The sequence below is a fragment of the Sturnus vulgaris genome, chromosome 9, assembly GCF_052056855.1.
Source record: "Sturnus vulgaris isolate bStuVul1 chromosome 9, bStuVul1.hap1, whole genome shotgun sequence".
Lineage (NCBI taxonomy): Eukaryota > Metazoa > Chordata > Aves > Passeriformes > Sturnidae > Sturnus > Sturnus vulgaris.
The window spans coordinates 30,841,096-30,854,578 of NC_142251.1; the positions used below are offsets into that span (position 1 = coordinate 30,841,096).

At 46.1% G+C, this 13,483-nt stretch overlaps 2 protein-coding genes across 6 annotated transcripts in view; one reads left to right on the plus strand and one right to left on the minus strand.

The window, feature by feature from the left end:
• TNR (tenascin R) overlaps positions 1-13,483 on the plus strand; it is a 78,055-nt gene that overhangs the window by 33,617 nt on the left and 30,955 nt on the right. For 2 of the 5 annotated variants that reach the window (XM_088170354.1, XM_088170357.1), the window contains exon 2: positions 11,991-12,546. In XM_088170354.1, the coding sequence (XP_088026480.1) occupies positions 12,051-12,546 (496 nt within the window). In that variant the 5' untranslated portion in view covers positions 11,991-12,050. Of the gene's footprint in view, positions 1-11,982; positions 12,547-13,483 lie in introns of those variants that run through there. The other 3 variants (XM_088170356.1, XM_014874692.2, XM_088170358.1) reach the window with 3 other exon arrangements.
• Positions 1-13,483, minus strand: part of LOC106852196 (tenascin-N-like) — a 98,766-nt gene that overhangs the window by 6,430 nt on the left and 78,853 nt on the right. The gene's annotated exons all lie outside the window — the stretch shown is intronic.

Sequence of the window (13,483 nt, forward strand, 5' to 3'; positions counted from 1 at the left end):
CTTTGATCAAAAGTGAAGGAGGACAGCAAAGGCAGGCAAGAAAGTATGTTCCAACTGAATCTGGTTAGTTTTGGCTTAGAAACTTATAGAAGTCTTGGAAATGCAAAGTGCTGAGCCAGAATTCTGGGACACTAGGAGTCAATCCAAAGATGAATTTTGACCCGTTCATGAAAGGATTTATATCACTGTCTATCACAGGATGTAAGAGGTCTTGTTCATCCTGAGTCTTAGATCTCCACAGAGTTCTTCAGCATTAAAACAGCCTTAAAATTGATTTTAAGTGTTTGCTTAAGTGAACTAAGTTTATAACCAACACCTAATTACTTGGAGAACTAAAGTGAGCAAACCCAAGCTGTCACTTAAAATACATGACAAAGTGGTGGGCTGGCTTCCAAGCTCTCATGCCTCACACTGGCTCCATGAGATTATGCTGTGCATTTATATCCACTCCTTGATGAGGCACTTGCCTATTATAGACCAATAAAACCCTCACCTAACTCCAATCTTTAGTTGGTGCAAGCCCACATTGATTACAGCTATTTTCCCTCCCAAGGATCTTTTTTATCTCTGCAGTAAAAGTGCTGAGGCTATTTCCATTTCTTCCACAGGGATGTAAAATGGGGAGAGATATGGGTTTTCCCACTTACTTTCATTAATATGGTAGCCCAGGTTTTCTGCCAAAGTCCAACAGAAACAAATCTATTTTTAACCAAATCACTCCAGTCAAAGCCTTCAAGGCCTGCTAACAAAATGACTAAAGACTATTTTCTCTGGTGTGCCTTGATTAAAGCCATTTTATATTCTTCTAGTAGCACCAGAGGCTCCATGCAAGTGCCCAGCCAGCTCCTCAGATCCAGACATGTCCATGGAGGCTATCCCAGCTGGCAGGAAGATAAAACCTAAAGAAATCTGGGATCTGGACTGCTATCCTAGTTGTTATGTCATCTGAGAAGATAATCTCTGCCACTGCCATTTCTCTCAGGCGTTGGATCCCTTGTTCTATCGTCTTCCACTGGGTCTTCTGCTGCATATAAAGATCATCTGCACACAGGTATCTTTGTGCTACACTGTCCAGGACCCGTGCCCAGAGGCTGTGAGGGTTAGGCCCTCTCATCATTCCTTGGTCGATGACAGGATCATGTGACAGGGATCCCAAATACCTGGCTTCAGTGCCATCCAGAATTGTAGCCTCGCCTGCAGCATCCCAAAGACGGACCAACCAACTAATTATAGACTCATCAGGTCGTCGGGTGTAATCCTTTCTTAGGCCACGGAGGTCCTTTAGGGAAAAAGACTCAATATTGGCCTCTGATCTTGTACCAGTTGCTTTGACTCCTGGTTTTATGTCAGGAGGCGTCGAGGGTCCTTCTCCTGCATCATCATCATCATCATCATCATCATCATCATCATCATCATCCACTGGTCGATTGGTCTTGTCTGTGCACTTTCCACTTCTCGTGCTGGTAGCAACAGCCATTGGTTGAGGCTTACTGGTTTAGCTTATTGGCTTTTTTTTTTTTTTTTAATGAGGCTTATTGGTTTAGCTGCTGGCTTAGGCTCACTGTCTGGTGTAGTTGTTGGCCTCGAGCCTGGGGTGTTGGCTGCAGCCTGAGTGACTGGGATAGTGGCTGATTTATCTGCCTGTCCCCCTTCCTCTGTCTGCTGCCCTACAGTATCTAGCAGGGTGCAAGAAGCATATGCCAGGGCCCAGCTCACTGCAATGATCTTTTTCTCCTTAGAGTTATCATAGCACTTCTCTTTCAGGTACTTTGCCACCTCAGCTGGGTTCTGAATTTGTTCACATGGAAAGTCCCAGGCTATAGGGTCAGAAAATTCCTTTAAGATTTGGCCCATATCCTCCCATTTCCCACACCACTCAGGATTTCTCACGCCTGGCTCTACTCCTGGGTCAGGGGTCTCATCAGCCCCTCTAGAAATCTCAGCTCTCATTCTAGAGAAACTGCAGACTGTATAGAGAAAGCTTACCAGATTAAACACCAGAAAGATGGTCTCTTTAACATTCAGGGGAAAATGAACATTCTCTAATAGGGATGTAACAAATTCAGAGGAGAAGAAGGAGAACAAAGGCTGAAAAGCCTCATCCCCTGCTTCTCCTCTAACAAACAGGGTGCACAACCATAACCATGAACCATACATTCCTGGAACAGACTCCAGCACCTTTATAAATCTCCTGCAGGCCATTACAACCAAGCTCAGCCAGATGGATATTCTGGTCAGTGCCCCTCTGCTGCAGAAACTACGTATTAGGGACAATACCGGAGCTATTTCTGGATAAGAAAATAAACCTAGGGACCATAGAGGTATTAAGACCTCAAAAAACACTAGGGACAAGAAACACATGCAGGCCTCCACCCCAAAAGACATTATGAATTCAAATAACATAGCCAGTAACTGCTCTATACCAACACAAAGTAATTGGAACCAAAATATTATTAGAACAGGGCTTTTTCCACTTTCTCGTGCCCTGAGTTGGGAGCCAAAATATTTGTCCTGGTTTAGAGCACATTTGGGGGAAAACCTCCGGAAGGAGCCCCCAGAAAGCAAACCCCCATGACTCCTCCCCCCCACCACTGGGTTCGGGAAGAATTTCCTCAGAGAGGAGTGGAAAAAAAACCTGTTTATTTAACAAGCGAAACACTCCCCAGCACAAAAAAAAAAAAACACCACCAGATGACAAAAAACTCTTTCACCGCTCTGAAAGGATGGCAAACTCAGAAAGTGTCTCCTGTGAGTGGTCACCCAGTTATCAGTCTCTGGCACTGGGGATGACTGTTACAGATCACAAAATGCAGACTCCCAGTGTTTCTTGGTGTTTCCTAGGTCCCCGTCCAGAACAGGCTCAAATGGTATTCAGGAAAGAGAGAGGAAAAAAAAAAAAAACCAGTCCAGGGAAAAAATTGGACAGCCTAGCTGAACTAACTAATAAGCTAAAGCAAGAAAAGCAGGAGCCAAAAGTGAGCAAGCAAGCAAGCAAAAGCAAAGCCAAGCCCAGCCAGCCAGCAAGCGAGCAAGCGTCTCCTAAACACAGACCGTGGGGGAGGTGAGCTGGCTGATAACGAGACAAAACAAACCTTCACTTTCAGATTCAGTCCTGAAAACACAGAACATAATACCAAGCATAAACAGAACACACGATTGGAGATACAAACACCATAATGTCACACTAGGACAACTGCACACCCAAATCATGACTTATTGTATACGACTCCCATCCTAAAAGTCCAGACAAGCTCTGTCCTACACCTGTGAGCCCCTCTCTCTACCTCAAGCCAGACAGGCTCTTGCAGGTTAGGAAATCCTTGAGTCACCAGAATCTCTGATGCTCAGGAGTGGTCACAGTCCTCCTCTATCCTCCCCTATCCTGTCTTGCTATTCATCAGAACCCCAAAAACAAGAGAGGCAAGAGGAAATTTCTCCCTGTTTCTGCTTCCTAAAGAGACCTATTTTCAGCCCCCATTTTCCCATATCCATGTCTTGAGATGTCACAAGAGGGAGGACAAGGGCTAGCCCGTAGTTTGGATTGTCCCATTGTGATGGCTCTTATAATCTAAGGGGAGGAAAACCGGGCAGGGCAGCTGATGGGAACATCTCACTTCATATTGTTGTACCAGCAGCATGGGATCACAAAGGACAATCCTTGTTCCAGCACTCTTCAGGGATAACCAGAAGTGATTTAGCTGGTCACCTCCAAGGTCCCATCTTTCCTAGGGGACCCACCTGTGGGAGACGTCATGCTTTAGGAAGCAGGCTAGAAGGCAAAGAAAAGCTATTTCAGTGGTGGGATGAGGGCCTTGGTCCTGGGATGGGGAAGCCACCTCTCCAGCACTGGGCTGGATCAGGACTGGTGGCAGTTCAGGGTGCAACATCCTGGTGTTGGGGCAGCTGAGACCCACATGCAGACCCACAGCCATACACCTCTCAGCCACACATCCATGGCACAAGTTAACTTTTAGGAGATCTTCCAAATGTGCACCCCCAGCATAATTCTTTCCTTCTGCCATGTCTGGGAATGCCACCTCCTCTCCATACCCACACAGGTGGCTGGCCAGTGGTTGAAAAAAGCCCCAGATTAACCTATCTGACAAAACAGAGTCTGTCACACTGACTGGGAGGAGGAATATATCAAAACCCAGCCCAGCTGCCTGGGTGGGAAGAAAGTGGTTATTACTGTAAACTCCATATACATTATTTATCAAATGAAGTCTCTGCAGCAGGACTATGATTCATTTCTCTGCTCCAGCTTATTCATGCTCTCTTTGATTGTCTTTTCAATGGGACATGATAGAAAATCTTTGCAGTGTCCTTGTGGTCACTGACCAAAGGTTGTTCCCCTCCTGAGGAGACCCTGCAGGTCCCCAAAGGGGCCTGGAACAAGCTTTGCCCAAGGAAAACCACCCTCCAGCCAGCTCCACTGTGGCAGCTTTGTTCCAGCCTCAAATCTGTTTCACGAGTATCTGTTGCTGCTCTTTATATTCCAGGGAAATTACAATGGGAAGGTGAGTAGAAAATATAAATTATTGGAAGGTTCAGACAGCACGATTCCTGCTGCTGCCTGCCAGGTTGCATGTGCATGTAAATCAGCAGTAATGTGCTGCTTAGTTTAAGTAATACATTAAAAAGAAAGGAAAATCTGATTTTTTTCCAGTATGGAGCTTATAAAGCAGGTGAGGGAAAGTCACAGCATACTCAACTGTGATCACATCAGCTCTGCTTCATCTCTGTGGTGTAAAATTACATGTGACGGGAAAATTAATGCAAAAATGCAGCAGATTAACATTCCTTCTCATCCCCCTGACTTTGGGTGAGGGTATAAATGACTTGGCAAACTGAAGAGCAAGCTAAAAACTGTGCTTATGTGACTTCAGCAGGTGGGTTTGCTTTTAGTGAAAGCAAACCAAGTTCCTGTGTGCTTCAGAGTTCCCAGGGGAACATGCTGCAATGCACTAATTATGGTTAAAAAAACTAGGGAAATACTAGGGATTTTCCTCTGCTGGTCTGCAGAACTGTTCTCCATTTAAATGTGGTTGGGGTGGTTATATGGGGTGACAGAGGTTAAGGTGCATCCAAGTTCTTCAACGTGACTTTGTGCTTCATTGCACATCCCTTTATCTTCATCAGGGCATATACTCAGTCTGTGATGGGGGTAATGGGTGGCAGCGTTTTGGCAAAGGAGCATCCCAAGCTGGGTTTGCATCCACTTCAGCTAAGCCCCAAGGAAGTCTGGATTGATTCTAATGCAACATGACAGCCAAGCACCAGCCAGATGAGCATGAGGACTCGCTGCCGGCACCCAAGTGGAATGCTGGGTGCAAATGGGGAAAAAAACCTCATGCCCATAGCTGAGAGTGATCCAAATCCCAACAGCTGGTTACAGGATGTGAGTTCACAGCCTAATTGAGGTGGGATGAATGAACCATGGAGGTTCTTGTGCCTGGTTTTCTTCATGCAGGGTGATGAGTGGATACTAACACTGACCAGTCCTGCCTTATCCTGACATCTTCAAGTCTCTGCTTGTGTATCAGCATGCAGACAGACAGAGAGATGACACTGAGTGGGAAATGGGAAGAGGTGACAAAGTCGTGGCTGTTGAGAAGGAAGAAGAAGGGACATTTGTCTGTCTTGGGCAGCAGCACTTTTGCAGTACTGTGTTAATAGAGTCCACATCAAGCAGGTCCTATATTACCCTCCAAAATTAATTACTAGTGCCTCTACTGAAGATAAAATTGAAATCATATTTATCTTTCTGCTTACATTCTTGCTGCCATGTAATTAAATGCTACCATGTAATTAAAGAGGATTTAGAGAGTATTTATGCCCTGTGATGCTCCATAATTGCAGTTAATTTGTCATTTACAGCTCCTAAGCATCTCCAGTGGAACTCCAGGAGCTGCTGGGGCAGGGACAATGGCCATCACGGGGCTTGGGAAGACAGTGTAGAGCTTTAGCACTGAAGGCAAGCATCTTGAAAGGTCTGTTCCTGTCCCAAAGTCTTCAGAAAGTTAAACTCTCCCCAGGCACCAGGCAGGAGTGGTGACCCAAGAAGCACCGTTATGGGCAAATGGAGATGCTGGTGAGAACAGCAGCAGGAGCTATCCCAGCCTCTGTCCCCAGCTCTTCCTAGTAAAACTTCTTTAACTCCCAAAGATACCATGTAAGGATGAAATAAACCCTTCTGCAAAATGCAGACCTGCTGTGGGCGTATTTATTTCACAGATCTGTGTGAATAAATTTATGGTGTGAAGTGCAGGATGTGAGGACTTTTCACGGGCAAGAAGTCCCGAAGGACAGGGCTGTCTAGGCAGCAGGGCAGCTGAGGCCATCTCCAACAGACATCAAATCTTAGGGCTCAAAGGGCCAGGCTACCATATACTCACCTGTCGCAACTCAAAACACATGCCCAGCCTCACAAGTTGGTATGGAAGAGCTCAGTGTTAGCAGGTAGCAACTTCCATTAGGAGCTGGGATTTCAGGCACCACTGGACCAGGGTGGTAGACATGGACTCAGAGGAGAATGGGTCACGTTTCTGCAGGACCAAGCTCACTGCTAACAGCTTTCATAATGAAACTGGGTACCCACCTTGGACTTCAGTATAAAATTAGGTGCCCACCTTTGCAAGCCAGTCACAAAAACAAATCTTACACTGAGCAAGAATTCTTTTGTGGCATGGGGTTAAACTCAGTTGGTTTGAATGGGGAGATGATAGAGTACCTGTAAAAAATGAAGATAGCACCAAAATTTGCTCTTTAAAATAGCTGGGATAGGCTCAGATTAGAGATGTCACCCTCGCTAAAATAAGACTTAACCTGGTGATTCCCAGACTTTGCAAGGGAGTGGGCAGGAGGCAGCAGTTGAAGTGATGTAAAGCCAGACATGCTGGATTCAGATTCTTAATGCGAAAATTAAAGGAGATTCCCCCCAAAACCTCTGCACTGAGCTACTGCTTGCTTTCCTTTGGAAGTTTATAGAGGCTATTGATATATTCCATGACAATTCAATAAAAGAATATGTAATGAAAGCAAGACACAGCGTAGGTTGCAATGACAGAGGTGTGGGTGAATTTTTAAAGTGGCAGAATTTGCAATCAGTTAGGAGAGCTATAGATTTCTTCATCTGCATATAGTTAGGGAAAACTGGTAAAAGAATCAAAGTATTTACTCCTTAAACATCATTGGTCAGCAGAGTGAAAATCACTCCCTCTCTGAGAGCTGCTTGGTGGCAGCATGGAATGGAAATGGAAACACTCAGTTGAGTTTCTCTGGCATGGTGCAGGTTTCCTTGTTGCTCCTCAGCTCCGGGCCCATGAGTCCACAGGATTTGGCCTACAAGCAACCACAGTTACAGTGGTTTCCACCTCCTTTAATTTCCCCAAAATCCTGAAACAGGCTGTGTTTAGAGGGGTGATAAGGATAGCAGTTAAACAGAGGGTGCAGATGGAGTTGATCAGGGAGAAGGCTTCATTTACTTTCAGGCAGCAAGGACCTTCACTCTCCCCCTGGAATTAATGCCATGAAAGCCCTTTTTAAACAGACAAATTATGCATCAGTAGATCAGTAATAACTGGGCACCAGTATTATTTCCCCTCAGAAAGCTGCCGAAGGGAATCGGTCTGCAGGACATGCTACATCTCTACATCTGTTCAGGAGTATCCTACTGGTGCAGATCAGTCTTGTGACACCAAATTTGCAGCACTTTCAGCTGCTGAGGAGCTGACCCAATTATTTCCACTATTTCTTCATTAGCAGCTGCTGCAATGCAAGTTCTTTCCAGTGGGACATGAAAATCACAAGAGTTTCTTGCTGAATCACAAAGCAAAGCAAAAACAAGGCACACATCACAGGGTTTGAGAATCTTAGAATAATTTGGGTTGGAAAACACCTCTAAGAACAGGGCCCAACCATTAATTTGGCACTGCCAAGCCCATCACTAAACTATGTTCCCAGGTGCCATACATATAAGATTTGTTAAAATCCCTCCAAGGATAGTGATTCACCACTTCCCTGGGTGCCAGTGCTTGACAACATGTACTGTGCCATGTACACAGCCTCACCTGCCATGGCTGAAGGACATGGCACCCAAGAAAGATTTCAATGTCAAGACAATAATGATGCTGATGGATGGGAATGATGAGTTGCCTTAAACCAGCAAGGACAGCACCTTCGTTTTGGAGATCCCAAAAAAACTCCAGAGTTGGGATTCAGAGCTTGCAATGCAATCCACGTCAGTTTTACAGCTGTGCAATCGCCTTGGAATGAAAAGTCCAAGGCTGGAAATCCAACCAGTGATACCATGGACCTGAATTTCCTTCCCAATGAACCCAAGAGGAAAACTGCATGGGCTGCATCTTGTTGTAACATGGAACAGGCACCATCTGCACTAAGCACTTGGTTATCTCCAGGGTGTTTTTTGAAAGCCTAGAAAACCGTCCATCAGCAGGTGCTTTTGGCTTAAAACCTGCAAGACACTTTTCAACATAAAAATCCGAATAATACGCTCGGAGGGCTCCTGCATCACCATACCCTGGGGTCACTCCCACCATTAACAGCAGTGGGAACAAATCCATCATAGAGGTCCAGCTCCTGCTAGTTGTGCTCCAGCAGGGAACACATGACAGCTCTAATCACACAGTTCAGGGACTGCTGGGTGTTAGCAAATACCTGCTTGCTTCTGCCATGCCAAGGAAGCAGGCAGCAAACTCTGCTTCTTGATGGTTTGTTGGTCAGCATCAAGGATGAGCACAGACCTGAATTCCAAATAGATCTAATTTTCCAGCTGGTCATCTGCACCAAACAGCAGGGCCTGGGGCTTACCAGGTTTTCAGAAAAAGGGAATGTAATAAATGTACTTAAATATATACACACATATCCATCTCTATATGCTCTGGGTAGATTAAAAGGTTTCTCACTCAAAAAAAAATGTTCACGTCATTTTCACATCTTTAATGACTTCAAAAAACATTTTAATATACAACATACGGCTGAAGAAACAGATATTTTCCTTTCTCAAGCATCATCCCAGGCAATATTTGGGGTTTTTTTTAACCAAAGCAATTCATCAAAACTGCCATGAAAATAGAAATATTGTTGACCATCCAAATATTAAATATCCCCACAAAATGCCACAGACAAAGCTCCTGGCATCATACTCATTGTGCAAATCTGATGTCTCGGCACCCATCCTGCAAAAGCCCAGTTTGCATGTGCTACATTCACATTGCTAAGTTATAAAGAAAGGGCTGCAGATGCTGCTGGGGGACCCGGTGCTGCCTTTTGGGAGGATGCTGTTCCTCCCCACCCCCTCAAACCACTGCCACACCATTAATGACTTTCTCAGCACAGCTGCTCCGAGCATACACACACACATCCCTTTTGCATTCGTTCTCACAAAGCTGCTCACACAGATACAACCCATCAGCAAAATGTAAAAATAACCGAAAACACATAATTAGGGTGGATGCACTGTGGATTTAATAGGGTTTTTCTATTTCTTCCTTTGCTGGCTCATAAGGCACAAATCCTGGATGGAGAGAGGCTGATGGGGAGGGAAAGAGAGAGCTTTGCTGTGGTATGTTTGGCAAAACCCTCAAATATTTTTCTCAGTTTTATATTGTCTGTATTCTTTATTGAGCACTACAGAGAAATTGCAGCAGATTGATTCTTTCACAGCTCCCCAAAGTTGAAATGCTTTGGAGCCAAAAGCTCAATTCCTGCCAAATTTCAGAATCAGCTGTAACAACTCTTTAATTTGAACATCCATGTTTCTGGGGGATTGTAGGAAAAAAAAAAAAAAAAAGAGCAAAACAAACCAAAGGTAACCAGTTCTGGTAAGATACAGAAGCAGCCCCAAATTTCTGCTGTGTCAGAGGTAACTGGAGATCAGGTGTCCTATCCAGGTTACACAGAGGCCATTCTGGGATGGAGAGGCATTGCCCCAGTCCAGCAGAACATGGAGAAGGACATTGACATCATGCATCAGGAAAGTGATGGGCTCAAAGCTGCCTTCACTGCCCTGGACGGGAGTTTTCCAAGGCCACCTCTAGGAATGAAGGGATCAAGGGCATCAGGAAGGCCACCAGTTGGGGATTTTATCTGAACTTGGAGACAACAAAGGCTAATTGAAAAAAAAGACTAAAAGTGAGCTACGTAAATTTGCTCTAATGCAACCAATTTTACACATTAAGTGACACAGAAATTGGCTTATTTTCCTTGTGAAGCAGGAAGAAAACAATATACAGTCCTGGATCTGTTCCCCCAGTCAATGGTTTTTAATGGTTCTGTCACTGAAGTGTGAGCTGGACTGGGAAGCATCAGAAGCAGAGGAAAATGAGGAACCCAAAGGAGGAAAGTTCATGCAACTTCTCTTCCCAGGCAGACACGACTCAAGCTGTCAGACTGCTCATGCAGCCCCAGAGCTCTCCCAGCCCACCCTGGCTGAGTTCACCATGATGAGTCCTTTAGGAAAAAGCAAATTGTTGACACGAGGAGCAGGAGACAGAGAAGAACCAGATAGGGAATGGAGATGACAGAGCTCAGGAATGCATTCACAAATTTGGCAGGGCTTCAGAGCTGTCAGCCCAAGCCTCTGTGAAGAAACTGAGGATTAATAGGGCTGTCTGGCCTGCTCTGGATTAGGGGACACCAAGAAGCATCCACCTGCCCTATGGATTCAGCCTGGTTTGAGCCAGGGTCAGCCTGAAACCATGGTGACTTTCCACCATTTCACAACTAAGAGCCCAACCAGTGGTATTACAAGAAATCTCCGTAGCATCGTGCCCCCGGGATGCCAATATTCCCACAGCATCATGCCCTGCCTAAGGGACAGTGATTTACCAGTGAGAACCAAGAGCTGGGCAGCTGTAATCAATGTACTGATAAAGAGATTCAATAAGCCTGGAAGTTCCTACCAGCAAATGAATGGCTTTCAGTGTATGGGTTACAGAGTCGTTAACTACCCAACCACCCTGCTCACTGTCATTAGCAAGCAATTCCTCCTTTATTCACCATCCATCACCCACTCCCTCATCCCTGCATCCACACAGAATCTCTCTCCCCCCATCCAGTTGTGCTCACAAACAGGCTCTGATGTCTCTTGAAGCAGGCTGGATCTGAAGCAGGGAAGAGGAAGGATTTCATTTCCCCGTTTCTAAGCTGCTCCTGTAATCCTTCAAAGAGTTTTCCTTTGAAGCACTGGCCCGGCCCAGAGCAGCTGGCTCATGGCCACAATTACTTCCACTCCAAGCACACACAAAAAGCCAAGCAAGAGGCCAAGGGGGGGGGGGGGGGGTGCTGAGATTCGAACACCAACGAGTCAATCAAAGGCAGCCAGTGTTCATTAGTCCCTGTGCCTTCCCCTGTCACGGCTGCCCCATTATGCAGGGACAAGGAGTCTGTCTTTGGGTCAGCCAGGGCCACCCAGGAGCCAGCAGAGTCCAGAAGGTAGAGGAGGACTTGAGGGGGTCAGGGTCTGAGAATGCAGCCCCAAATTGCCACTTACGGAGCCTGTCTTCTGTGAGCATGATCAGAGACACCCCATTGAAAAGTTATTTCCATTTTTCTTGCTTTTCCTAAAATCGGGGGGGGGGGGGCGGGAAATGAGAGCCTACCAAAGGAGTTACAGTGGTTGTTGGAGAGAAACTAGCAAACGTATATTTTCATTCAGCAGCAGGGTAATGAAGGAGACAGGGATGTTCCCCAGGAAGCTGGAGAGGCGCTCCAGAGCAGGAGGGCCATTAGAAGCAAGAGAAAGCAACTGCACAGGGTTATGAACTGTCTTTGTCCCTGCTCAAAGTCTTCCCCCCAGCCATGCATTCCATTCAGGGTTGATTTAGGCTCCACCGAAGCCAGCAGGACTGCATGTGGGTCAAGTCAGCCCCACATGTGTCTAGATAATTGCCAAGAAGGATTTGCCTCTCTATGTTGAGCGTAGTTTTGAGGCTAACACCAACCATGCTCTTTTGCTTCTGTGTTCCCAGGTCCTCGCCACTCTTGGCTGACCAAGACTGGCTTGGAAGGCTCTTCCCTCTCCCAGGAAAATGGGAACTGATGGTGAAAACCCGATCCTGAGAAATGTGGTCATCAGCTTCAACTTGCTTCTGATGGGTGCTGTCCTCAAGCCTTTTGAGTGCCGGCTGGAGATGACAACAGAGCTGGCTGAGAGGACAGCGGTGGATGAGGCAGGTGGCCTTGCCAACTGCAGCTCACCCATCAAAGAGCAGCCCATGGTCTTCCACCACATCTACAACATCAACATCCCGCTGGACAGCTGCTGCTCATCCATGTTTAAGTCTTCAGCCGAGGAGGTGAGTTCAGAAGACGACCGGCTGGCAGAGTACACGGAGCAGACCTCCGACAGCGAGAGCCAGTTCACCTTCACCCACAGGATAAACATGCCCAAGCAGGCCTGCAAGTGCTCCACCTCCCTCCCATCCCTGCAGGAGCTGCTGAGCAGGATTGAGATGCTGGAGAGGGAGGTCTCCATCCTCCGGGAACAATGCACCTCCAATTGCTGCCAAGAAAATGCAGCCACAGGTAGTAATGCCATCCTGTTAGCTCTTGCTGGGGACTGAGGGCTTGAGCAAAAGGAAGGAGAAATAATACAAAACCTGATGATGACAGTCAGAGTGGTGACAGAGGAAAACCAATGTTTACCCATGATTGGGGCTGTGGCTTTAATGAAAAAACTTAGCTTAAGTCCTCAAAGACAGGAAAACCCTCAGAAGGGGCTTTGGTCACTTGAATGCTCATGCCCCACTCGCTGCAAAAACTCCATAATGGAGAGAGAGCTGAACCCCCTTTATAAAATGAAATTACAGCTGTTTAGGGGTGAGCAAAACGATCTCCCAACTTTGCAGTCTTTCCAACACTCTTAGACATCTGCCATTGTTTGTGGGACAGGGAGCAGAGATGTAACTGCTGCTCTCCTAAGCTGTCCCTGAGCTGAAGGCAGCCCCATGGGAGTTGGCAATGAGTCCCTTCATCTTCTCTGTAGGGGGAGGGAACATATCTGAAAAGCTGAGTTAAAAAAAAAAAAAAAATCAAAAAATGCAAACAAAACCTAAAAACAAAGGCACAAAATCATCAACATGACATTTCATCTGAATAAAAAAATGTGCTTTTGTGGAGACCTCCAAGAGGTCCCATTAGGGTTACTCCATTAAAGACAGCCCCTCATTTTACCTCAGCTGTCCCTCAGGGTAAGGAAAGTAGCATTCAGCTGAAATGCAATTGGTCAGGAAGATTTGGGCTAGCAGCTGCATTTCCATGGTACAGGAGCCAGCATACTGATAGTTTTCCTTGTCTCAAGGAAGAGGGGCTGTCTCAAAGGGCATTCATCCCAAATGCTGCTCAGCCCTGCTCATGGCTTCAACACACCACAGCTCCTTGCAGGGAAGAAAACACTAAGCAAGGAGAAAAACAAGAAGAAAGCACTAAGCATCTTTCCAGGGGAAAACTACTTTTCACACCA